Source organism: Protopterus annectens, chromosome 10.part0, assembly GCF_019279795.1.
Source record: "Protopterus annectens isolate FY-2018-M chromosome 10.part0, PAN1.0, whole genome shotgun sequence".
NCBI classification, from domain to species: Eukaryota; Metazoa; Chordata; order Ceratodontiformes; family Protopteridae; genus Protopterus; species Protopterus annectens.
The window spans coordinates 886,670,207-886,696,085 of NC_056744.1; the positions used below are offsets into that span (position 1 = coordinate 886,670,207).

Below are 25,879 nucleotides of genomic sequence, written 5' to 3' on the forward strand. Positions count from 1 at the left end.
TCACAACCCCCTAACATGGTTAAACAGAGCCAGACAGCAAAATGCCAAGTTGCTAAGATGGAGCCTAGGGCTGCAAGCATATGATATGTCAGTGCAGCACCACAGTGGAATTAGCAATGCCAATGCAGATGGGTTCTCAAGACAGGGAATAGGGTAAGGTATATTCAGATAAACCTAACTCTCTCAAGCAGTGTTTCTCAAGGGTCACTTGAAAAACTAGCTTGAGTTCTCCAGGGGGGAGAAATGTGAAGGCTGCCAGCCTAGCCAGATAGAATTTTATAGATAATTCTATCATTTGTTAATATTAATGTAAGGCACAGGCTTGTTGTCTTAAATGGAAAAACTGCTGTTAGATGTGGAATTGCAAAAAAATGTCACAACAGTGCTCTCCACTGACTAAGTACAAGCATGTTGTGACTCTTTGATCTAAAGTCGGCTCCAGCCCGTCAAGAGGAAGACATTCTTTCTATTGTTTTAACCAAGAGTTAAATTGCTAGATTTAAACATGCAAATTTATTTTTATTGCTCTGCTTCCTGACCAGCTGCAAGATAACACAAGGAGATGTTAAGAATGTAAATGCAGTTTCTGTTAGCCTGGGAAGTATGAAGAATGATGTAATGGGAACCAGGAATGTGATTTTAAATACAGAGTGAATCAGAGATTATTAAGCATTTTTGTCTTGACCATCCAAATCATCAGCACTGCCTGTGTTTTATATGTAAGTTATCTTAGATTTGTGCTTTAGAAATAGCTAGAAACTAGAAAGATTAGACTAAGTGTTTTTCTGTGATGTCAGAACTATACTACTGAATTATTTTTAGTATTTCTCTGTGATCTCTGAACTCTTGACTAGTACCATGTAGTAGAAAGTATTGTCTTGTGTTTTTATTATTTATTATAAAATGTTTTTAAACCTTTCAACTGTGGCTGTTTTGTGTAGAGATAAGTTAAGCTCTAGAGTACACTGCATATTTATAGTGATTACTGTACAAGTCACTCCAAATAAGCCATGACTGTTTAGTCACACTTACCAATTGGATACTAATATTACACAGTAATATTTGGACAACCTTTTAAGGGCCTTTTAGTAGCTGATAACTATTAGTGGGTGGTGGCAAGTGGTACTACTGTGTAGTCTGGGTAAAAGGGGCACAGCTGGAGAACCTGTGCCAGCCTTCCCCAGGAGTGTCTGTGTGGTTGTATAAACTCTTCTCAAAGTGTGTGTGTGTGTGTGTGTGTGTGTGTGTGTGTGTGTGTGTGTGTGTGTGTGTGTGTGTGTGTGTGTGTGTGTGTGTCAGCTACTTGGGCAGGGACACGAAGCACTGGTTGGACAGAGAGGGTGCTGGAGGTTTTAGCTTGCCCACTGGGCTGACATCTGGACCCTATAGCTGTGCCAGTGGGGAGTCTTATTGGGGACCTCAAGAGCAAGGAAGCGACCAGCCCCAGACTGACTGTGATCTCTGTGTGCTCTTAAGGGAAATTGCACTTTACTGTATGTATTTATTATCCTTCCTCCTATATGAGACACCCCTCACTGGTGTTAGTGGTGAGGATTGTGGTTCCTTGATTGCTGGGCCAGGGCACGGGCATCACAGATGGCATAAATGATGGTGAATTTAATATAGTATATAAGTAAGTAGGTAATACACAATTAATCCTACTGTGTTTGAAAGTATCAGCTGCCTTTTTTACCACTAAGGCAGCCAAAAGAGATGAACTTTTGCTCTTACCATGATGAAAGACAACAGGGGCAAAACAGCCTTCACATACAGGAGTAGATGAGATACAGAGAGCAGTGCAAAACTACAAATCCATATGTACACACATGACAGCATAAGCATGGAAGTTGCCCACAGACCCACATGTACATACAATACAGCAAAAGACGGAAACAGTACCCACAGCCTCTCAAATGAACAGATACGCATTACCCCACAATGTGCGTCAGTGCTATGGTGCCATGACACGTAGACAAGCAACAGACACAGCACAGATACAGTTTCCCACAGCAGCTCACCTGGTACTCCTTGAAACCCATCAGAGAAAGCAACCTTTATTAGGAAAACTGCTCTGAGTGACTGAAAAAGGATTTTAAAATTACAGTCTGAAAAACGATGTCAGTGCCAAATACTGTACCGTTCAGGATGTTCCTGCCTAACCTCATATTCCTACTGCTGGAGCAGTACCACAGATCATTATAACAGCTCCTGCATTCTTCACTGATATTAAGATAGCCATAATCTCCCTCAAAAGCTTTTCCAGGCCAAACCAGGCATTTATCTTCCTAAATGGATCCAAATAGTGCCCATCATCAAGTCCCTGAACTGACTGTTCAAAAGAAAAAGCAGGATTCTCCCTGGGGAATTAACACTGGTAACCATCACCATGAGTAACATGTAAAAATAGATCATGGTCAGATTCCCTCTGGAAATCTGAATTCTGTTTGAATGTGAACACTGTACTTTAACACCACCATGAAGTGCAATGCAAGTACATGAGCAGGCAGCATGCACAAACTTTTGGAGACTACATAATAGCCTCATGCAGAGAAACATGTCAAGCTGTCTGTGAAGTTTACCAAAATATAGTGATTCACAGACACATGTAGGAACTAGGCTCATTTAAATGCATAGCATAAAAACTGTTATATATTTGCAGCTTAGTTGAACATGCCACTTTTTAAATGCCAAAGCATGCAGAGGGAAAAAAAGGAGTTTGAAGTAAGTTTCTGGCAGCACACTTTAAAGGCACAGCCCTGAAGAAGCACACAGTGATCTATAATACTGCAGTAAGATATGATGTACAAATCAGCCCTTGTCTTGGAACTGGGTGCAGTTTCATAGGTTTATTTGTAGTATGATTACCTGCTACCTGTACCTGCATATAGTCCATATGTAATACAGAGGAACTATGAGAAGGCAACCCACTCTTAAGACTGCCTATCCCTACACGATCCTGAATGCCCTAAACAGACATGCTGTGAGTATATGCTGTGAGGATACCTATGTATTTTCCCCCATGTAACCTGTATAGATATATATATATATATATATATATATATATATATATATATATATATATATATATATATATATATAATTATTCTACAGTCATCTGTGAACACTTAGCTGACCCTGCCCATGCTCTTTATGAAGCCCTTTCTTCCACTGTACACCTCTGTGAGCCAGAGACATAGCTGGCTTATCTAGTGCCTGGTGCCAGTCCCAAAAATAGTGTCTTACCTCTTCAAGAGCAAATAAAAAAAAGGACTTTGGCTTTTACTGTACTAGCTTCATACAGCCAGATCCATGCCTTACTCAGCTCTTCAAGTGAAGATCAAATAAACAAAAAAAGGACTTTGGCTTTTACTGTAGAAAGCTGATTGGTATATTCAGAAATGGTGATTCAGAAAATAAGAATGCATGAATGTTACTTCTCAATCATGCCCCCTAAAACTTTGAACCCAGATGGCTCCCCCTTTACCTCACCCATGCTACACTTCTGCTGTGGGCCTCTCAGTATTAGAACTGCCTATCCACACACTATCCTAAATGTCCTAAACAGACATGCTGTTAGGACACCTTTGCATGGTGCCCCCCCCCCATGTAACCTCAATATCATAGCCCATTATCTCACAGTCACCTGCGAACCCTTAGCTGACCCTGCCCATTCTATTTGTGAAGCCTTTTCTTCTTTAGTATATTCCTGTGAGCCAGAGCTGGCTCATCTAGCTCCCGATGCCAGTCCAGAAAATAGTGCCCCACCCCCTCAAAAGCAAATAAAAAAAATTCTTTGTTTTTTACTGTACCAACTTTCTATAGACAGATCCATGCCCCTTAGCTCTTCAAGTGAAGAGGAAACAAAAAAGTTTGGCTTTTACTCTATCAAGCTGACTGGTATATTCAGATATGGTCATACAGAAAAAAAGAATGCAGAAACTGCACTTTTCAATTGTGCCCCCTAACACGTTGTACCCAGGTGACTGCCTCCTTTATCTCACCCTAGCTACACGTCCGCCATGGACCTCTGTGTGAAAACAACCCCAGCTAAATATGTATATACATCTGTTCCTAACACTGGTCTGGGTATCACTGCAGCATCCCACTGTCCATAGTATAATATATCAGTGGCATTTGCTGTGTTCCTATCCCTTGTTACACTTGCAATGTTGAGTACACTTATGGAGAACCACTATTTGTAATTGGTAACCTATTGTATCAATTAGTCAATGGATTATGGCTATATCTATTGTTTACATTGATGTCAACAAGTGCAAAAGAGGGAATGGATGCCAGAGGTTGGAAAAACTTAGTTGAGCTGAGAATGACATCCTGCTAAAGGCATTCAGAACTCATGGGTGACATTTTATGGGGATAGGGTGCTAACTAGCTAGTACATCTAAAAGATATTGGTCAATAATATCAATGCTGTTGGTGGGGGGATCTGCACTTCACAGCAATGTTAGAGGCAAGAAAGCATATGGCATACTGGGAGAGATATCAGCCACTGGAGTGGGATCACTTCCTACTATAAGCCTAACAGATGATGAGTTACAAGGGCCCTGCATAAAGAATAGGACAGTGCACGTATCTTAACCGGATTAGTGAACATAGGTTCTAGGAGTAGCCATTTCTCATGTCACAAAAGATGATGCATCAGACTAGTAGCAATACAAAATATGCACACAGAACAGCATACACAGAAGATGTAGGAAGGACACATTTACTAATGCATGTTTCCCATAAGACATCAGGCGAGAAAGTACACAGGAAAGTCAGTGGAGGTGTGTGCCTCTACTACATCTTTGTATTCTGAACCACTGTTTGCATGCACAACACAACGTCTCACATGTTACATGTGTATTCAGAGACACTGTGTCTGTTCTGCATTGTACATTTACAGGTTGGATCACTGATAAGATGACACCTGTACTGGGTCAAACAACAGGCTGTTGCCAGTACCTATGCATGGCCTAACAATAATACAAAAACACAGAATCAAGTCAAGTTAGAGGGCACACAGGCATTCTCTGTCTCCATTCTAGATTAAGGTGTTACCACACCTGCATCTACTCTACAATCTGTAGAGCATGAGCACTCACCATCCTCACTGTGGTGGCATCCATGTGAATGTAAGCACTAGCACAGCTCTCCTTAGGGCTGCAGCACCAGAGGAGTGCATGGCATCCACTGTGGATGTATTCAGTAGTTAGTAGCCTAGCAGGGGTTCCTGGCACTGTCACGTATCAAAGCCAGCCCATGGTATGTGGGTGGTGTTAGGTCTCTGTCAGCTGATGTATCCAGCTGTCATCTGAGTATAGTCTTCTGCTATCCATGCTGAGATGGAGATGACTGGTGCAATGCATAGCTTCAATGAAGATCTCTCCGAATAATATCAATGGTGAGGTCATGGAGTCCAGTGACAATGTCATGAATGCTAAGTCCCGTGATGACTATTGTGGCAGATGTTCCTACCATAGCTATATCTTTGCACAAGGCAGCAAGTTCCACCATCACTGCCCAATCCTGCAGTATTGCCTGGAGTCAGGCATATGTACACTGGCTAGTTACGCTGAAAGGCCATCACTGGGTACGCAGTCAGCTCTTGTAGGCCTAGGAATATCTCACTCCACCACCCTATGTCATGGGTGGAGATTCCTGCCAGTCAACAGGGGCAGGATATCTCTCAAGTGGACTCCATTTCGCAGTAGCATAATGTCCCTGTCCCTGTCCCACGGGATCTCTGGTCCTGCCACATCAAGCCAGCATGGATACCCCAGACCATAGTAACACAAAGTGGCATCATCTCTCAGACATGGTCCCATATGTCACCATCTCCCTGCCCTCAAAAGATATTGTCTATGACACCGATTACCTCTTGTCACAAGACCTCCTTCTCTGCTACTGATGATGTGGCCACTGGCTCAGGTTATGATGCCACCCGTGCATCATTGTGTCCCTGGGCACCTATACAAATGGTGATGGCTACAACCCACTCCACCCTCCCTCCTATACAGTGAATTTGGAGGTGGCTGATGCACAGTGTGACTTAACTATGCACTGGATAGACCAAACTATATAGCAACGGAAATAGCAGCACAGACTGAATATATAAAATTTATTGTGATTCTGGTACCTCGGCCTTCGCCTTCAAATGGAACAATTCACATTCACAAAAACAAGTCTATAAGAACCACCTGAACAATTCATTAATTGAAATCAATTAACATTGTTTCAAAATTTAAAGCCACATTTACCAATTTTTTTTTACAAAACTTTTTTTACAAAACACTTCTATCTATATTTATTATATATTAAATATTTATATACTGATAATAAATAGCACAATATTTCCACCACTGCTATTCATATTTCCAGACTCATGCCATTAGGTTAGAGAGTATTGAAATTAATAATATATTTAGATTCCATATTTAATAACCTCCTTTGAAAACTATGGTTTGTCCCCCCCCCCCCATAGGGTTTGGCTATCACACTAAAAATTAAATCTCTCTCCGAACCTCCATGTTCTTTATGAAAATGACTAGCCACAGGACTATCAAGCTTTACATTTCTAATATCTCCTAGATGTTCTAATATTCTTAATTTTACCTTACGCTTGGTTTGTCCCAAATACCATTTTTGTACTGGACAATTACACCCAATAGCATAGATTACCCCAAATGAATTACAATCAAAATGATCAATGGCATTATATAAAATGCCATTGATCCTAGTACCATCCAAATTTCTGATCTTATCACATACCTTGCATCTGCCACATGCATATGCACCTGCATTAGCCATATTTTTCCTTCTACCTTTATTTCTTACTAGCTCATAGTAAGAAATAAAGGTAGAATAAATATGGATAGAAGTGTTTTGTAAAAAGATTTTTGTAAAAAATTTTTTGTAAAAAAATTTTGGTAAATGTGGCTTTAAATTTTGAAACAAAGTTAATTGATTTCTATTAATGAATTGTTCAGGTGGTTCTTATAGACTTGTTTTTGTGAATGTGAATTGTTCCATTTGAAGGCGAAGGCCGAGGTATCAGAATCACAATAAATTTTATATATTCAGTCTGTGCTGCTATTTCTGTTGCTATATAGTTTGGTGTATCCTGTCTGTGGTGGCTGTTTTCAGATATTTTTGGTGTTTTTTGGTGTTAACTATGCACTGTCCAGCACAGCCTTTAACTAAGACTGCATAAATGACATTTGTTTGGAGTGGCACCACATTATGTGATTGTCATGGGCAAATAGTTTCACTTGTGCTGCCATGTACTGTGCTAGCCTCTTTCTGGAGGTCCATAGTTCAGATGCTGATCACTGTCTCAAGACCTCAGTGAATGAAGCTGGTGTGTTGGTTGTGACACAGCTTGTTGTAGGGGTTCTGGAATGGACAGGTGGTCTGCATCCATACTAGTAATTATATTATGAGCCTTGCAGCATGCTACATCTTGTAAGCTGTATCAGCAGCATTTTGCAGCACCCCCTAGATATATCCAGGCAGCAGAACTGGACCTTCAGTAGGCTGAACTTATGTTCTGTGATGTTTCTGGATTGTGCATAATTTATGTTATATGGCAGTTTAGCCATTCTGTATGGATTTGATATGGCCATTATCAACCAGGTCTTCTGTGGGTATCTAACATCACTGGAAACACAGTGAGATCATGGAGTGGTGAGATATTTGTACACACTGTCCTTGGCTCTGTATACGTCTGATTAGCACAATGCCTGTACATGCCAACTAAGTGGCCTGTGGAATTTCACTTGCAAGAAGTGGTGAAACAGATGACTTGTATGCCAGATTTGGGAATCACATGCATTGCCAGAGTGATATGAAGAACATATTATTTATGAATCAGTGTGTTTGCACACATGGCTGCTGACAGAATGGCAGCCCTTCCTACTGAGAAAATGCAGTCCACAGACACCATGTGGGGTCTTTATTGCCACATGTGTGCAATGTATAGTACCCATTCTTCTGGGAGGTGGGGATGCCATAGAAGCCACACATGGTGGTGGCTTTCACCTTATGTGGTGGAGAAACAGATATGCTCATCTACATGTGGACCTAGTGTATCAAGGAGCAGACTGAGTTTTCTGCAGACCAGCACCTGTGGTATGCATATTGTGTCTCTTGTTTGTCTGTAGAAGGCCCATGTAGTTAGTATAGTGATCCCTACACATACATTGGTGTCCATCCTTACAGGAAATACACATTCCTCTACAGCCTCTTCATAAACAATGCATATCAACAAGTACCTGTATACTATCTCTGTCCACCTAAATGATCTTTCAGCTGCTGGTCATTTAGCTGGTGATAGGCAATACTTTAGCTATATCATTTTTGTTTGCACCACCTGTTACCACATTACTCTACTAGATAAGAGGTAATGGCATTTTTAAAAGAAAAGTTCTGCTGCACAAATACTGCTATAAGTCTCAACATCTTTGCTTTTTGCAACTCTGCAAATTGCTGCATGCTTTTTCTCTTATATTGACAGGCAACTTGCTGCACACTGATGGTTCTTTATGTCTACAATTCACGATCTGCTTTCACAGGTACTCATTTGCATTCCATTATACATTCAGTAGACTGTGCGCCTTCATTTGTATGCTATTATATGGGCATTGCTTATGCCTATTGCCATACTATTTTCCTCTCTGCTCAGTACTGCTAGTAGGTATTGTGAATGCGCTACTTACTGCAAAGCAGTACACTGAATACTATGCAACCTGACTATGAAAGGCAGCTATAACACTAATGTCAAACATGAAAATTGTTTTCCCTTTTTCCAAGCTACAGCTCTTTTCTTTTGATCATTCCAACCTCCGTGTTGCTAGAAATAGAGAACAAAATTTAGTCTGCACTAATACCTATTTTACTTTCCATCTCTTCTGATTTTGCACTCAGAAGAAATTTGGTTTGAGCATGCACAGTACAGTGTTTCTGTGAGTAGCATTCATATCACAACTTCAGGTTCACTCACTAGGAACCATATCTTGGCACGTGCTGTCACTCCTACTGCAGAAGCGGTAGACACCATTATGCATTTGGGATCAACAGAAAATGATTTAATACATTTAGAAAGTGAAAGGCTAAGAGACAAAAAGGAATTTTTTAATTACACTTCATGATGATGCACATGTAAGCTTCTGCTGTTATTTCAATAGCCAAGCAATTTACTCTAACTCAAAAGGTATTTTAGCATTCTGCCATGTGAAAGCCAAAAGGTCTACAGTTAAAGCAAAACTTGTGCTTCATATATATTTACCTGTTCTATGCAACTCCAGAAGTAGCCTAGGGTCTACAGATGGATACAAGCTAATCTGATATATAACTTGAATTTGTTTTAATGATAATGAGTGTTTTTTCTGTCTTAATCCAAAGGAGAATATAGTTGCCTTTATTATTTGCTATACCACACTATTTGTCTGTTTGCATGCATATAACCTGATAATACCCGATTATGAATATTGTTTAACTGATGAGTTTTCCAAGAATAGCTGATTTATAAAGTCTCACTGTTTTTAACAGCACACTATAAAAATAATAAACTCAGAAAATCCACCATTCCGCCATCAGACCAATACCCTCTACACACCCATGACTACTCTGAAATATGCTGATCCCAGTGGAGACCTACCCATTGATACTTTCTACAAGATGGTTTTCCAGCATGATAAAGTCTTCAGTGCAAGCCTCAACTTCATCAAGCTGTTGAGATGGAGAAGCAGAAAAAGTTTTGATCTTGGAAAACCACAGTCATAACAATGTTTTTGTCTTTTTCTTATTTATTTTATATTACATCTTTCCTTTTGTGAATTGTTTAAAACATGACATAACTAATGAATGAATGAATGTAACTACATAAATCATATTGAAAAATGAAAATCAAATGAAATGACTTCTTGTACCACTAAAAATTAAGGAAATAATAAAAGCACAGAAATAAAGCAGGGCTACAGTATGATTTACTTTGAATGCACTTCTTGAAGAACAAATAATCTATGGTTATAGTAGCATTCTAAACAGCACCTCACCTGATAATGAGTCTAATGCATGCATGTAGTCCACATTTTTATATACAAGACAAGTATCAGTTAAGTGCAGTTAACTTCTGTTATAGTTGTAAACAGACACTTGTGCAGTTCAAGTGAACTAATTATTTATTATTATTTATTTAAGCTCAGTTTTGCGAAGGAGATTGCCATGCTTTTAATGTAAGTCAAAAGAAGTTACACATTGATGACTTTATAATAAAAAGGACTGTTTAAGACAAGATGCTGTCATTAAAAGTTATAATGATTACACAGAGATCAGGAAACATGCACTCTGAAAGGCAGACATGAACAGTACATATAAAAACAAGTATTTGTCAATGCCAAATAATGACTTACATTGAAATCATAGGGGTTAATGATGTGTGGTCAAAATGTATTATGGTGAACAAGATGCAACATCTTGATACAAAATGACAAAGCCTTGTCTGACATATTAGCAAACAACCTTGTTTTACATACTTCAAAGAAAAACAGATGCCCTCATGGAAGAAATATACTGCATTTGCTCTTGATAAAAACAAGTGATTTCATTATCTTCAGAAATGTCAGATATGCTAATATATTAGATTGCTTTCACAAACAGTGTCAGAAGTGCTAGGAAAAAGCAAAGCTGATTTTACATGATTCAAATAAAAATGATCATGACCAAGCAACATACAGCATTCTGTTTATGATAACAAGTCAATCTTATTGCTTTCACAAGTACTGACAGAAGAGCTAGAAAACAGATGAAAATGATTTTACCTAGGCATTCTTGTTTTGTAGTTTATTATAAAGTGGAAGCAGTGTCGATAATTTTAAAATTATTACCTGGAAGCAACATGTTCTATTTTTGTTCTTGATAAAAAAAAGCACCAGTGGTTCAGCTGATCAAAAGGAGTAACAGTCAGCATTTTAGTCCTGATTAGAAAATCGGTTACATTTAAATCTTATTTATATGGACTAAGCTGTTACATTCTTGTTTTGTAGTTTATCATTGTAGAAAAGCAATATACATAATTTTGCTCTTGATTAAAAATGCACTACTGTCAGAAGTACTGCAGAAACACAGGCAAATAATTGCCACCCATGACACCTTTGCAAAGCACATGACTTTGATGTTGAGAAAAAAATTACTCTCTCCAGGTTTACATCACTGGTAATAGCATACTGCTGGCCACTAGGGTTGAAACACTTCAGTCAGCATAGTTGAGTAACAGACTAATACTCCTAGTCAATAACTGCACTTTTTGAGGAGGGTAGTAGCAATCACTGCTCCTGGCACTGAGGTAGATAAATGCATTGGCTTGTAAATGCGTATCAAGCTACTGCTAACCCATAAATAATTATATCCCTAAGCATTAAAGAAGGCATATAAATAAAAAAAAGATGGAGGTAGGGAATTTAATAGAGTTTGTTTTACTCAAGGGATTAAACTGACTCTGTGTTAGATGGTGGGCAACATGGAAGGGTGGGCAGAACATTTTTTTTACTGAACAGAGTTTCAGAACAACAGTACGTGCCACTTGTAGCACAATGTAGTACAAAAAGGGTGTGCAAAGAAATGAGCAGATACAGTAAAGATGGTAGGTCTCTCAGAACAAACGATTTGTGATGGATAGAAAGTAATATATGTGAATTATATGAAATGCACTTAAACTAATGGAAGAAGTTTTGGGAAAAAGAGTGACAAATTTCATGCAGGGGTAAAAAAACAGGGGGGAGAGACAGAAACAGAGACAGTGGACAGTTTTTGGAGGTTAAGAGTGTCACAGGAAATCTCTCCATTTCTCTTCTTGAAAGAACAGACACTGAGGTAGCTGTTTTTTGCTTAAAAGGTAAAAAGGTCAGTATATTTAACAGTTCAAGGGTGAAAATTGAGATAGTGAAGGATTAGACGTTATAAAATCATCTCTTACCATCTACCACAATTTCTCTGTTTTTGTCCTCTGTTGCTAGTTTTATACTGCTATTTGTCCTTCTATTGGCTGTATCTCGCCAGTCAGTAGAAATGAATATGGTGCAGAATAATGGAGAATGTCAAACAATTACATCATTTTAGTACTTCCATGTGGAATGGGATCAGGCTTTGTTTGAATATCAGCCTCAATGCAAAATATGCATATTCTACTACTAAAGCATCAGGCTTCATAAAACATTGGTGAGTGTCACATTTCAAGTATTTACCAGGTCTTGATGCCAATAGTCTTAAATGCATTGACTAAAGCATCACCAGTAACCATCACCAGTAGCACTCCATACAGTCGACCATATAATTTATAACTTCTTTATTTAGGGACTTACTTTGCTGATCATCTTAGTTCTAGTATACCTATATCAATTTTCAGGGGAGACTTGAGGCAGTGTTTATATAAATTAAGGAACATTTTCCCAACAAATGAAGGAAGTTCCCCTGTTCTTCTTCTGTTTCAGGAAAAAGGATGCGGATTCAACTTTGAGGATGTTGATTATGACCTAGAGAGGCTAGTAATGGTGGTTGTTTCTTTCTCTGTTGAGATGACTTGTATGGTAGCACCTTGTTCTGTTTCTTAGGCTATGCTGACTGATGTGTATGATCCCAGGCCAAAGAAACAAAAGTTGCTAGCATTAGATGTTGTCTCTTATGTTTCAGATGCTATTTTTGAGAAATGTGAGGTGAGATTATGGAAGACGTTACAGATGAACTGTGATAAGACTATGTTGTTGCTGGCAGTTTAAGAGACAATGCATCTATCTGTGTTAGGACATTTGCTGTGCTTCCTTATGTAGATCATTGTGGGCTGTATTCAAGTGTACACTGTGAGTACAGAAAAGTCTTGAATGGATAGGAAGGTTTGCATGTTTTACAACATCTGAATGCAGTGAATTTTACTGTAAGCATCTGTGTTTGTTACTTAACTGCTAGCCCACTGGCATTTGATGCTGGATGGTCGCAAGACCGTTCTTCAGTTAATTGTCAAATACCACTTTAATACAAAATAAATTAAGATATTGTATATTACATATGGAGTTAAGGAAATACACTGTGCTGTTTGGGAGATGCATTTTGGAAAAGATTATTGAAGAGGTTTGAAAGTTTCTTATGTCATTAATAAGGGTTGTTATTTATTCAACTCTTTTTCTTTGTTGAGGATCTACCAAATTCTGGCCATAATTAGAAGAAGAGACATAGATGCTACTAGTTTGCCACTGAAGGTTAAGCATGATGAAACTCTGTTATTGCTGTGTTCTTATTGGCTGTATATGGATATGTCTGCTTTCCTGTTAGCTTTAGGAAAACTAGGATAGTAGAATATGCAGCTACTATCATTTGAACAAATTAAGAAGGGGTGGGATGATAAAATTATATCACACTTTTATATTACTGAAGTTTGGGAAACTTATCTCCAGAGAAGCAACGTGAAAAGCTGGAGAGGATTTGAAAGAGGATTGCATAGCAGAATTTCCTGGAGACAGTTCTCAAGAAATGCTGTATGATGAGATGTAGTTCAAGGCTATAGATAAATGCTTATCCTATGTTAAAGGTTGTAGTGATGAGAAAAAATTATCTCATGTTGTCTTGTGCTATACCAAAGGGTTTTTGGATTTCTTGTCCAGAGATGCAAAATGCTAATGAGGATATATGTCATGGGCATTATGTAGATTTGGGGTAGATGGAAGAACAGTTATAGGTATTATTCTTATGGGACAGTATGGAAAATTCGAGGTATGTTTTACATAACAAACTGTGGGATATTTGAGAAACTGTGAATGATATAGAATTGTTGTTATATAAGGAAAGGCTTAGATGAAAAGTTGTTTAATTGTGGATGTCAAAGTATTTTAGTTAACTTGAACTTGCTGTTGTGATGATTTTTTTTCTTTATTTCCTTTTCTCTTGTAACTCTTTAATAATTTCATAGTTCTGGCAAAATGGATGAGGTAGTTAAAATGTAATATATATAAATAAATAAATCCTGGACATAATACAGTATTTTGTGATGTGTAAAATTAAAATGCATGTTTCTGTAAATATATACATCTTTATTTACACTGAAGCTGTAAATAAAAGTATTACTACTCATTTTAGTATGTGTTATGAGATCTTTGACATCCAGTTTCTTAATCCATCACAAACTTGGCCACATAAGACATTACTTCAACTTTTCGTATGAATACTGACACCTCAGGAGTACAACATAAATAGGTGTTGCACTGAAATTTCAGTAAGGGAAAAATTACTCTGTTTATCTGACATGGTGGTAGAACCTAAACTATCCTGGTATTAAAATGAGCATGCAGTCTACTGATCCAATGATACTTCATGAGTCTTGGTAAATTTTAATTTCTTTCTATTTATTTTCTTTACTGATAACGTGAAAAACTATAATACCCTTGATATTTTCTATCAGTTATGTGCAGCACAATGTGTCTACATATTTCAATTAGCAATCTGCAGCTACATGGAAAATATATATTTACAGATAGGTGAAAATAAATACTTTTATGAGTAATAAAACTGCAAACCATATCACTAGGCTTCAGAATAGATGAGCATAGTGTTTTCCGATATTCCAAGAAATAAAAAAGTCAAAATCAGTATAAAAATAAGAAACACACACACGCACATCAGTTTACATTCTAAGATATATACTGGCAAAATACTACATACAGAAAAGGGTGCAAACGACTTGGCTGAAGCTTTAATTAAATATTAAATAGAACGAACATCCAAAAAACTCAATTAAGTGCCATAAGACCATGTGTATGCCTTGAAAAGCAGTGGTATGAGTTGCCAAAGCAAATATAAGATTTCAGATAAGCATACAACTAATAGTTAATAACTAATATTTCTAAATAATTTCACTTAACATGTGTAATTACAGAGAAGTACATTATATGGACAATTCTAATTATACTCCTAAAACAACAAACATTTAACCTTGTTATAACCAGATTCATATGTAAGAACTTACAGCCATGCTCTTAAATATGATCTTTGCTGTTATAAAAGAAAGTAAACCTTGTACTACCATACATTCACCAGGAAACTGCACTGAAAAGCAACTAGTAGTTTTCAGATCTGTAACACATCTTATACGGCCACACAAATCACATTTATAAGTGAAGAGTAACTCTTTTCTAAACATTTTTTACTGATTTCCCAACAGGTACACAACTATATAAAGCAGAAAAGGAAGGCCAACTCACATACAGGCTCTAATGACATTAACAATATCAGATGCACATTTTCCAAATTTAAATTCATTGATACTTTTCTAAAGTATATTCCATCTGTAACAACATATAAAATCAGGACTGGTGTTATTAGTGCTTATTTTAAAGACATATTTTCCCTTGTCATAAATCAGTATCAAGATTAAAGAAAAAAATCCTAAAACATTGATGAGGTGTCACATTTCAATTTTCTTGTAATTACCATCCTAGCAAATGATGATAAACTCCAAAAAATACAGATCGATCATTTCTTCTTTTCTTTTGCATTACTATATTAATAAGGATCATAGGTCTAGTTTAAGATACAATTAGCTGACTATAATGCTGTAAAAATCACAACCTCTAAGTGAAATGCTTTAGTATTTTCATAATAATATAAAATATGTTGCTGGTCTGCTTTCAGTTCTTTTTTGCATCTTCAACAGACTGATACATTCTTTTCATTTTTTCCTATTTTTGCAAATATTTCCTTCAGAACAGTCAAACCAAAATATTACTCCTTTCTCTTTTTATATCGGTTATAGTTATAGTTTCTAAATATCCCAAAGTTTGTGCAATAGTAAATTGCAAGATTATATTTTAATATATGTAAATGTAATATTTAGTTGCTTATATTTTTAAGATGGGAGACAAAATAAGTAAACTGATTTGTTCTTGTAGTCTCACTATCTCATCATCTAATAAAGATTTAAAATGCTGCAATATTTTGTTGTTTATAGATTCTAACATATTAAATGAATACCTTGTTTGAGAAAGTTAATATATTTCTTCCTTTATTATCATCCATTGCCCTTTGTATGTTTCATCTAATCAATTTATTAAAGTTCTAAATGTAGTGGTGATTGCATAACTCTATGCACAAAAAAACATATTTCCCCCTTTTCTAGAATCTTATATGATTAACATATACCATTTTCAGTTTGGAAGGATGCCATTACAATGTGAGTAACATTTTATCCAAGTTTCTGATTAACATCTTATCAGGAAGTAAAGATGTAGCTTGCAAAAATATATAATATTTTGGACAAATTATCATTCTTATTAAATTTAATCTCTCCTCAAAAGTGAAAAAGTATTATTCAATTTTTATTAACTGACTTATTTCTTCTATTCTCTTTTCTGTTTCTTCAGTGGTTTACTATTGGTTATTCAAATGGAAAAACATTTTCCGTTCAAATAAATGAATGGTAATACCGAAAGAAAAAAAAAAAAAACTTTCACAATGTCAAACCAAATGCTCGATGCATTTGACTCGACATTGTTATCGAAACCACCACGTGATAGCCGTATAGGAGCTGATGTAAATCAAACTCCTATACAGCTATTATGTTTTTGCAGAGGGGCAAGCCCCCCTGCACCCCTCCACTTGTATATTCTAACTCTGAGATCGCACTACAGTGGGGATGTGGATGAATTTCCACTCCCCACTGTACCTCGATCTCCATGCAAATAGTCAATTTCCACTTATGCGAATGCAGTTGTGCATTCGCATAAGTGGAGTCGACTATCTGGTGCAAAACTGCTTGTGCATTCGACAGTCTATTTTTCAGCACATTGCAGCCGATAGAATGTCGTTCGCACAAACAATAGTAAACCTTTTTCAGTATAATGTTATTTATATCTGCTGAGATATTTATGCCTAAATATTTTATTTCCTTTGTATTCAAGTTACATTTAAACATTCTATTGAAGGAGTAACATTTTGATGCAAAAATATTGCTTTTTATGCTAATAAAATAAATTTTTCTAAATTCCTGAAACATTTTAATAGAATGCTTTAAGCAAGATTTTAATACCCCCCCACCATTAGTAAAATATCAACTGCATACAAATTCATTTAAAACCTAAAATTGTCAGAAATTTGAAATGCCTATATTAATTTCATTATTTCAGATGCAATTGGCAAAAAGCTTGGTAACTATAGCAAAAGTTAGTGGAAAAAGTGAGCAGTCCTGTATTGTTTCTCTGTTCAAATTAATAGCTCAGGAAAGGAAAGAACCTGATTTATCCTATGCTTTAGAATCATTATATAAATATTGCATTAAATTGATAAAAATATCTGGAATCCCATATTTCAAGCTTCTGCAAATCACTGTATCAAAAGCAGTGTACACATCAAGATGTATTACCACTATCTGCATAGTCAACGAAAGTAATTTTTAACATTACCATATGTCATTCTATTAACTATGAATCCAGTTTGATCTTTGTTAATAATATAATCCATTAAGTATTTAGTCTATTTGCTAAAATTGAAGTAATATTTTATAGTCTTCATTGAGGAATGGTATAAGAATATATGAAGAAACCAAGATTCTTTCCTTTAATTGTTTCAAAATTGGTGATATTAAGGAAAACTCCCATCATGGAAAACCCTATTTATGAATGTGAATTAACAAAAAACTTTATTTATCAAGGCGGTGATTTTTGATGGAAAAGCTTACATAGCTCTAGAATGATTCATATAATACAGTGCTTTGCCCATTTATTTTTTAATTTGATTTTTAACATCTCTCATTGTTATCAATTTAAGACATTTTCCTTTTGTGTATTATTTAATTTAAGATATGTATATGCTTTAGTAGGTAGTATTGGGTGATTTTTATTATCAGACAATAAGTTCTAAGTGTTATTAATTTATTTATAGAATTATTTAAAAATCGTTTCAAAGTGCAATGTTTTCTTATCTGACATCTGTTTAACAATAATAATACAATTTCCTATTTGTCTTATTGTATTCCTATGAGCAACTCTGTGTAAACCTGTAGGAGTCATTAGACATGAACATACAGTGCAATGGTGCAGCAGTTGTGTTGTCACCTCACAGCAAGAGATTCTCTAGTTTGATTCTTGGCTGTGGTGACTTCTATGCGGAGTCTGCATGTCCTCCCCATGTTCATGTGGGTTTCCTCCGGGTGTTACAGTTTCCTCCCACGTTATAAAGACATGCATTGGGAGCATTTCTCCCCGGGCCTCTGCTTAAAATTGGCTTTGTTCCAAGGCAGACTTTCCTGGTAAATAAATAAATACATTTTTTTCTATTGTTACCTCAGTTTATGGGTATTTCCTGACACTGCTTTGTCAATCCCTTAATATAATTGAATGTTTTTATCTATTTTCTATTGTTTTAATTCAGATTTATGAAGCTTATCTTTATTTTTGCTAGGCAATATTCCACTGTTTCAATTTTTTATACCAAAATGTTATTTTTTCCACTTATATAGATTTTAAATGAGTCCCATAAAATAATTTCATTTACTTCCCCAGTTTCATTAACTTGAATGTATTCATCTATTTATTCAAAAAGTCTTTGAAGTCTTTTTATTTGATTATATATGCTAGAATTCTCGCACATATAGTTAAGTTCCTTATGCTCTTTGTTAAATTAAAGCACACTGAGTTATGATCTGATAGTGGACAAAGGATTACCTTAACATTCTCAGTTTTATTTTTGTATGTCTAAGGAAATATATACACTGTCAATTATTGCATGGGTACCAAAAACATAACAGTAGTGAATAAAAATAATGAGTCATTCTAGTCAAGTGCTATTATATCTTTAAATTCAAATATTCAAACAATTTTCTTAATACTTTGGTCAAAGCAGCAGTTCTTGGTTTTATTTTAGCTGAGCTATCTAATTAATGTAGTAGACAATTAAAAATCCACTGATAATGTTATACTTCCTTTTATATTACTCTTACATTATTTCTAGATACTTCATTACCACCTTAGCTCTAATACTAGGCACACAGAATACATTTGATAATGTATGTAAATTATTTTGAATTTCAGTATTTACTACTGAATATATACCATTGCTGTCAGTTATTTTATTAATAAACATTGGTGAATAACTGATGCTTTTGTCCATAAAATTATTGCTACTCTTTTACTCTGTAAACAGTGCTGAAATAATAACTTCATAGTCACTGTTGCTTATAAATTTTATACCTTTTTATTAAACATTTTATTGTAAAATATGCTTTCTGTGCCAGTTGAACTTGGATAATTTCATCAAGATTTTCTCTTATTGCCAATGTTTAAACCACTGACGTTTATTGAAATTTCTCTAAGCTTTAGTATATAATTTAAGATATTTACAATTGGTTTTATTGGATGTCATATTTTATATTTGTATTAACTTTATTCCATTCCAAACTTATGTATCTATTATATTATAATGCCTTAATATTTTTATTAAACTAAAGATTCCTTCCTTTCTAAGACAAATATTTCTTAGCAAAATAACAATGAGCATCTTACACTGAAGTATATACTATTTAAATTACCAAAACCAATCATTCACAGATACAACACTTCCACCACAAAAAATGTATTTGTTTTTATCACTCAATCTTTTAAAGTGCCATTCTGACTTTTACAACTCATAATGACTGTTAGTTATGAAACGTATCTCAACTGGATAAGCCAAAACCTAAACAGAAGCTTTAATGATGTCTAAAGATATAAAAAGCACAAATATATTTTCATCCTTTGGCACACATAACAATTAAAAGTAAGAACTTTAGCAAGCAAATTACACACAAAGTTAAAATCAACAACTTCAACTTCTCAGGTGTTTTATAATCTACTTTGCTGCTACAGTGAACTTTATAAATAGTGCAGATTACAGTTAACTTCATATCTTCTGTTTGTATAGTCTGACTAGATAAACAATTAGATATTTATGAAGCTGATAAAATGAACAAACAATGCAAGCTAACATCATAACTTACTCCCTTTCAACCAGAGCCTAGCAAAATCCATTAAGTCTAGACCATTGTTCATGGCCCTATTATACTTTAATTATCAGATTTGGGATTAAGTTTCATCTCCATAAGTGAAAATTAAAAAATGTCACTATCAAACTTCTCAGTGAATTTCTTGTATTTTGATTTAAAATGAACAATTAAATGTGCATTAACTAATATAGATGAAGCTTTTAATAATATTATAAGACTATGTTCAACGTTCTCATGAAATATCAATAGTGAGACATCATTCATTACATCGATGTTACCTGCTTTTTAGAGGCTATAATGTATTATAAATACATTATATAGGATATCATAAGCCATAATGCTTAAGTGGTATGAGCCTGTATTTTCCTACAGAGTATTTAAATGTCATAATCACTGTTTGTAACATAGTAGCAGTAGAGAATCATTAGTTTTTTTTATTAAACTTTATATAATACTTTACAAAAGCTAATATTTTATTAGGCAAGTAAAACCAAAGTATGAGTCTGAAAATACAAAAGGTACTCTAGACAAACAAGCACTTTTACTTCACAAAAGCATTTCATCAGGTTTCAAAAAACTGCCATAGCTCATTAACACTTACATTCCCTGGTTATGTGATACAAATTGAAAACAGTCTATATACTCCATTATTAAAAATTTCAATTGTAAAAAATATATCAGTAAAATTCATATGGTTAATATTAATAATCTAGACTGTAGTACTGAAGCATGTGAGATTACTGACATCAGGAATGCAGAGGGAGTTTCATTCACAGAACAGAGGAAGATGAAGAAGAAAAGGTCTAGAAGGAAGTCCAAATGCCATGCAGCAGACTGACTTGTCGCAAGAGGTATAACACCCAGAACATAAATGAAGGACTAGTGTTTAATCTTTCTTTCATTCTTTAGCTTAAATGAAGACAACTAAGCCTCCTGAATAAAGGACTTACATGTATTTCCTCTTTAGAAGGAAATGCAGTGAATGCCATTACAAATGTTCTAATACTTACACTTAATTGAAACCTGCAAGTTTGGTTTCATGTCAGGAATGATAATAGTGATATATTTCCTTTTAAAAGATCAAGTAGATTTCACTCCACCAGTCACCCATTAACAGAGGATTTTGAAGAAGTTTGTTAATGCAATTTTTATAGCCATATTATAAGAATGGACAAAGGAAATGTATGTATTATAGTTTGACTGAGAACGAATTTAGAGCTTTAAATAATTTGAAGGACAATAACTTTACTGAAATTAAACAGGTGGGCAAAAGGGTGGCATAGATATTATGGTCATGGCTAACTGTGCTAAGAAAACAAAATAAATATTTATTTACATAAATATGTTATAGTTGGTTAATGGTTAATAGCACTGTTCCCCAATAACTAAGTTTAAAGTTAATTTATATGATTAACAAGCTAGTAATTTAAAATCAATGGAATTACTTAACTATTTTCATAGGTAAAACTCAGTAACCAATATGATTTATAAATTGTCAAAAGTACATAAAAGGTTAGTTATTCTACCATTAACTGTTTCAGAATCAGGGTGGATAACTGAGTCATTAACCATTTATGTTGAAAAGACACAAAGACCTGCTCTGAATGCTAATGGGACTGTTTTGAAAAGCACAAAACATTTTTTGGCATTATCTGCAAAACTTATTGTTTGATGTGAAGACTGATGAAATATTCCTGTCAGAATAGTAATTATGATGTTCAGCAGCTTACAAGTGCTGTTAGTAGTCAGCCATCTTGCCCATGCTGGTGTGAAGTGCACCACAATTCACTAACTTCTTCAAAAGATCTTACACATCTTACATGTCTCTTGTTTCCACAGAAACATATTTAAAATAAGTATCTCATACTGGTAGCTAGCCTCCCACCATTTATTCCAAATGATTATGAATAGGTCTCTGATCACAGCCCATTGTTATATTTTCTTGAAAAGGATGTTATTTACTTATTTATTTATTTATTTTATTTAATATTTGTTTACCAGGAAAGTTCATCTTGGAATGAGTCAATTTGCAGTGGAGGCCTGGGGAGAAATGCTCCAGGCACGTGTAATTTGTAACATGGGGGGAAACTGGAACACCCGGAGGAAACCCACACAAATGCAGGGAGGACATGCAGACTCCGCAAAGAAGGCAACCCAGCCAAGAATTGAACTGGAGAACCTCTTGCTGTGATACCACAATGTTAACTGCTGCATCACTGTGCCATGCATGTTAAATTCAGTTTCAACTTTATTACATTAAGGTGATTTTTAACAAAGCACCGATTACTGTAATACAATCTAAAATATGCTACAAATAGAAAAGTTAAGAAAACTCACTAAATAATAAAGTCACAGTTAAACTGATCATAGCAAATGCTCATTTTCAACAGATTAAGAGATGCTTTTACACACTGATATTTATTATCAGATGGTCAATACTAGATCAGACTATGTACTTTGCACTCAAAGATGGTAGAACTTTATACAGACAGCAAAAACAACACCTGGAGCTGACTGTGGCTCAGACCACCCATTTATTATTACAAAGTTTAGAATAAAAAAATGAAACAGAAAAAGCCTCCAGGCCAATTAGGCAGAAGCTCAAAAATATTCTATATGAATACACAGAGGACTGAAGAACAGATGTAAGTGAATACACGTGGTGGATACAGTGCTTGAAGAACTATGGATAGAAATTTGTGATGCTGTTCAAGAGGCAGCAACAAAAATATTCTAAACGGAAAGATGACCAATAAGGCAAAATGTATGTCTGTGGAAGCTTTGGAATTGGCTGAGGTAAGATAAAGAGCAAAGGACAATGGAGAAAGTGAAAATATGTCACATTTAATGCAGAATTCCAGAGATATGGATGTACTGTTTAATGAATATAGCAAAAAAGTGGACAAAGATAACAGAATAGGAAAGCTAAAAGATCTCTTTAAAAAATGATACATACAATGTCATGTTCTTCAATTCAAATAGGACCTAGAAAGGTTTGTTAACAACAGGATTGCAGGAAGTGATGGAATTTCAACTGAATTCTTTAAAATCTTGTGATATGATATTGTTATTGTGTTTTGGCAGCAAATTTGAAAAACACAACATTAACCTTGGTATCTGAAAGGATCAATTTATATTCCAGTCCCGAAAAGAACAATGCCAAATACTGCTCAAATTATCAAATAATTGCAATTGTTTCATATAATAGCAAGAGAAAACTTACGATCCTACAAGCTAGACTCCAGCAGTATATACACTGGAAACTATCAGTTATATGAGTTGGTTTTAGAAGAAGTAAAGGACAGAGGTGTAAGAAATCAAACTGCCAACACACTAATAGAGAATGTTTGGGAATTCCAAAATAAATATTTACTATTGCATTATCATCTATTCTAAAACATTTAATTATGTGAACCATAGCAAACTGTGGCAAGTTCTTAGAGAGATGGTGATGAGATCACCTTAAGTGCCTTATAAGGGATTTATGTTACCAAGAAGCAACTGTTAGAACCACATGTGGAATAACTGATTGGTTAAAGACTAGGAAAAGACTGTACAGTGTCACTTTACTTAATTCATTTATATGTTGAATATATTGTGTGAAATGTTGAGTCAGATGACTCAGATGCTAGGATCAACATTATCAGGAGAAGATTTAACAGCCTCAGATATGCAAATAATACCAATCCAGTGGCTGAAAGCAAGGAATTGAAAAGTCTGCTGATAAAGATGAAAACAAAAAGTATTTTGCTGCTCAAGATAAAAAAAAGAGCATCTCATTAATGCATGTCAAGTCTTTCCTGACACAACAGGAAGAGGCAGAGGTGGTGACAGGTTTTATTTTTCTGGGCTCATAGTCTCTGTAGATAGTGACAGCAACCATAAAATTAAAAAAAAATTGCTTCCTGGGAAGAAAGCTATGGCTAAACTGGATATCATATTAAAGAACAAAAACACGGCATTGTCAACAAAGGTCCATATAGTCAAGCCTATGGCTTTTCCAATTATAGCATACTGCTATGAGGCCTAGACTATAAGCAAACGTGCTATAGAAAATCAATGCTTTTGAATGTGATGTGGGGGATGCTTCTGAAATTCCTGGGGACTGCAAGATCAAAACAGTCAACTCTTAAGGAATTAAATAAAGACTATTTACTAGAAGGTCTGGTAATAAATCAAAAACTCAAATACTTTGGCTAAATAATATGAAGACAGGATTCACTAGAGAAGAAAATTATGCTGATAAAGGTTGCAGACATAAGAAAAAAGAGGTGACAGTCACTAAGCTGGATAGATATTATTGCTGAAGTAATGGGTATGAATTTTAAAGCACTTAAATAAGCACTTGTTGGCAAACAGGCCTTGTGTCCTAAAGTCCTCAAGATCCAAAAGATTCAGACTAGATTAAATGAATAAACAGCAATAAACAATATATGCCAATTAGAATGAATGAGAAGAGAATCATACAGTTTCATGAATGAAGACCAGCTGTAAAATTCCTAACCACAGCTGACTGTGAGTTGCTGTTTCTACTAGGCCATTGTATTCCTTCCTCTGAGATTTGGTAACCTTAGCTGTGATTACATTTATCCAAGGATGCTGGAGATCTTGTTCTGAATGGGAGTGCCCCCACAGAAAAAAATGAAAAGATGTGATTTTTGTGATTCTATAGCAGTCTGTACTTTTGCACAATCTTCCCTACAGTACCTGGATTTGAAAACTTAACTCATTCCTTCCAGTACAGCTCTTTTGAGTGTGTACCTTTAACTCCCAGTGGGTGTGGCTTGATCCTTTAAAAAATGAAGTTATCACCTTACAGTTCTAACCAATAATCACTGACAGAGGTCAAATATCAATACAATTGAATCTGCTATCATGTATGCTTCAAGATAAAATCTTCTGATATCTTGTATATAGCATGGTTTTGAAATTATTAATGTAAATATGAACAAGCAATAGTTGACGCTTGGGAGCATCAGTAGGAGGTAACTGCAGATGCACCTGGAGGTGTCACTTGGACGTAATGAGTTAATATAAATGAGATCAGTCTATATCCCAAGCAGAACTACATGGAGGAATGTGTATTAAACTGAGATGTAGTTATGACTATCAGCTACTGGTACAGTGCTAATTGGTCTTTAATTAATCCTCCTGGAAGAGCTAGGTTGCTGAGGCAACAGAAACTTCATTTGTTGATATTAAGTTTATTCCCAGTTGGTGTGATTTATTTTACTTCATAGTATATTGTTTACTATAAATCAGGAGCAGCTCGTGCTATCGGACTGCGGGACTGCAGCCCTCCCAGGAAAAAGAAGAAAGAAAGTATAGCTGACATTTACATTTCATTTGCCAATATTGCTATAAAAAATATTTTTCTAACCTACACAACACAGTATGACAAGTCCGCAAAGTCCTGGAACTCGAACTGCGCATGCTCGCCGAGTTCCGTTTTTTTTTTTATTAACAACATAGCAGCATCTAGTATCTGACTGCTGTAAAAGGCAGTCCAGATAAAATAAAAAGCCCAGAAGTCTAAGTGGTTTAACCGCAACATAAATAAACTGCGCATGTTCGCCGAGTTCCGTTTTTTTTTTTTTAACAACATAGCAGCATCTAGTATCTGACTGCTGTAAAAGGCAGTCCAGATAAAAGAAAAAGCATCAGTGTGCTGCCCAGAAGTCTAAGCAGTTTAACCGCAACATAAATTAGAAGGGGGTTCGGACTGCCACATCCGCAGGCACGTACGTGACGTGGATGGCTTCTCAAAAAAGAGAGCGAGAAACAATCAGTAGCACTAGCACAGTAGTACTGTACTTGTCTTGCTCAAGAGGTTGGGACCATTGGGTTCAGTGGCATTGTCGTTGG

General features: G+C 35.5%; 1 protein-coding gene across 2 annotated transcripts in view; it reads left to right on the forward strand.

The window, feature by feature from the left end:
- LOC122812813 (retinol dehydrogenase 8-like) overlaps nt 1-9,965 on the forward strand; it is a 157,778-nt gene extending 147,813 nt beyond the window's left edge. For both annotated transcript variants that reach the window (XM_044084865.1, XM_044084866.1), the window contains exon 6: nt 9,547-9,965. In XM_044084865.1, coding sequence (XP_043940800.1) covers nt 9,547-9,780 — 234 coding nt within the window. In that variant the 3' untranslated portion in view covers nt 9,781-9,965. The remainder of the gene's footprint in view (nt 1-9,546) is intronic.
- Nucleotides 9,966-25,879: the final 15,914 nt, after the last annotated feature.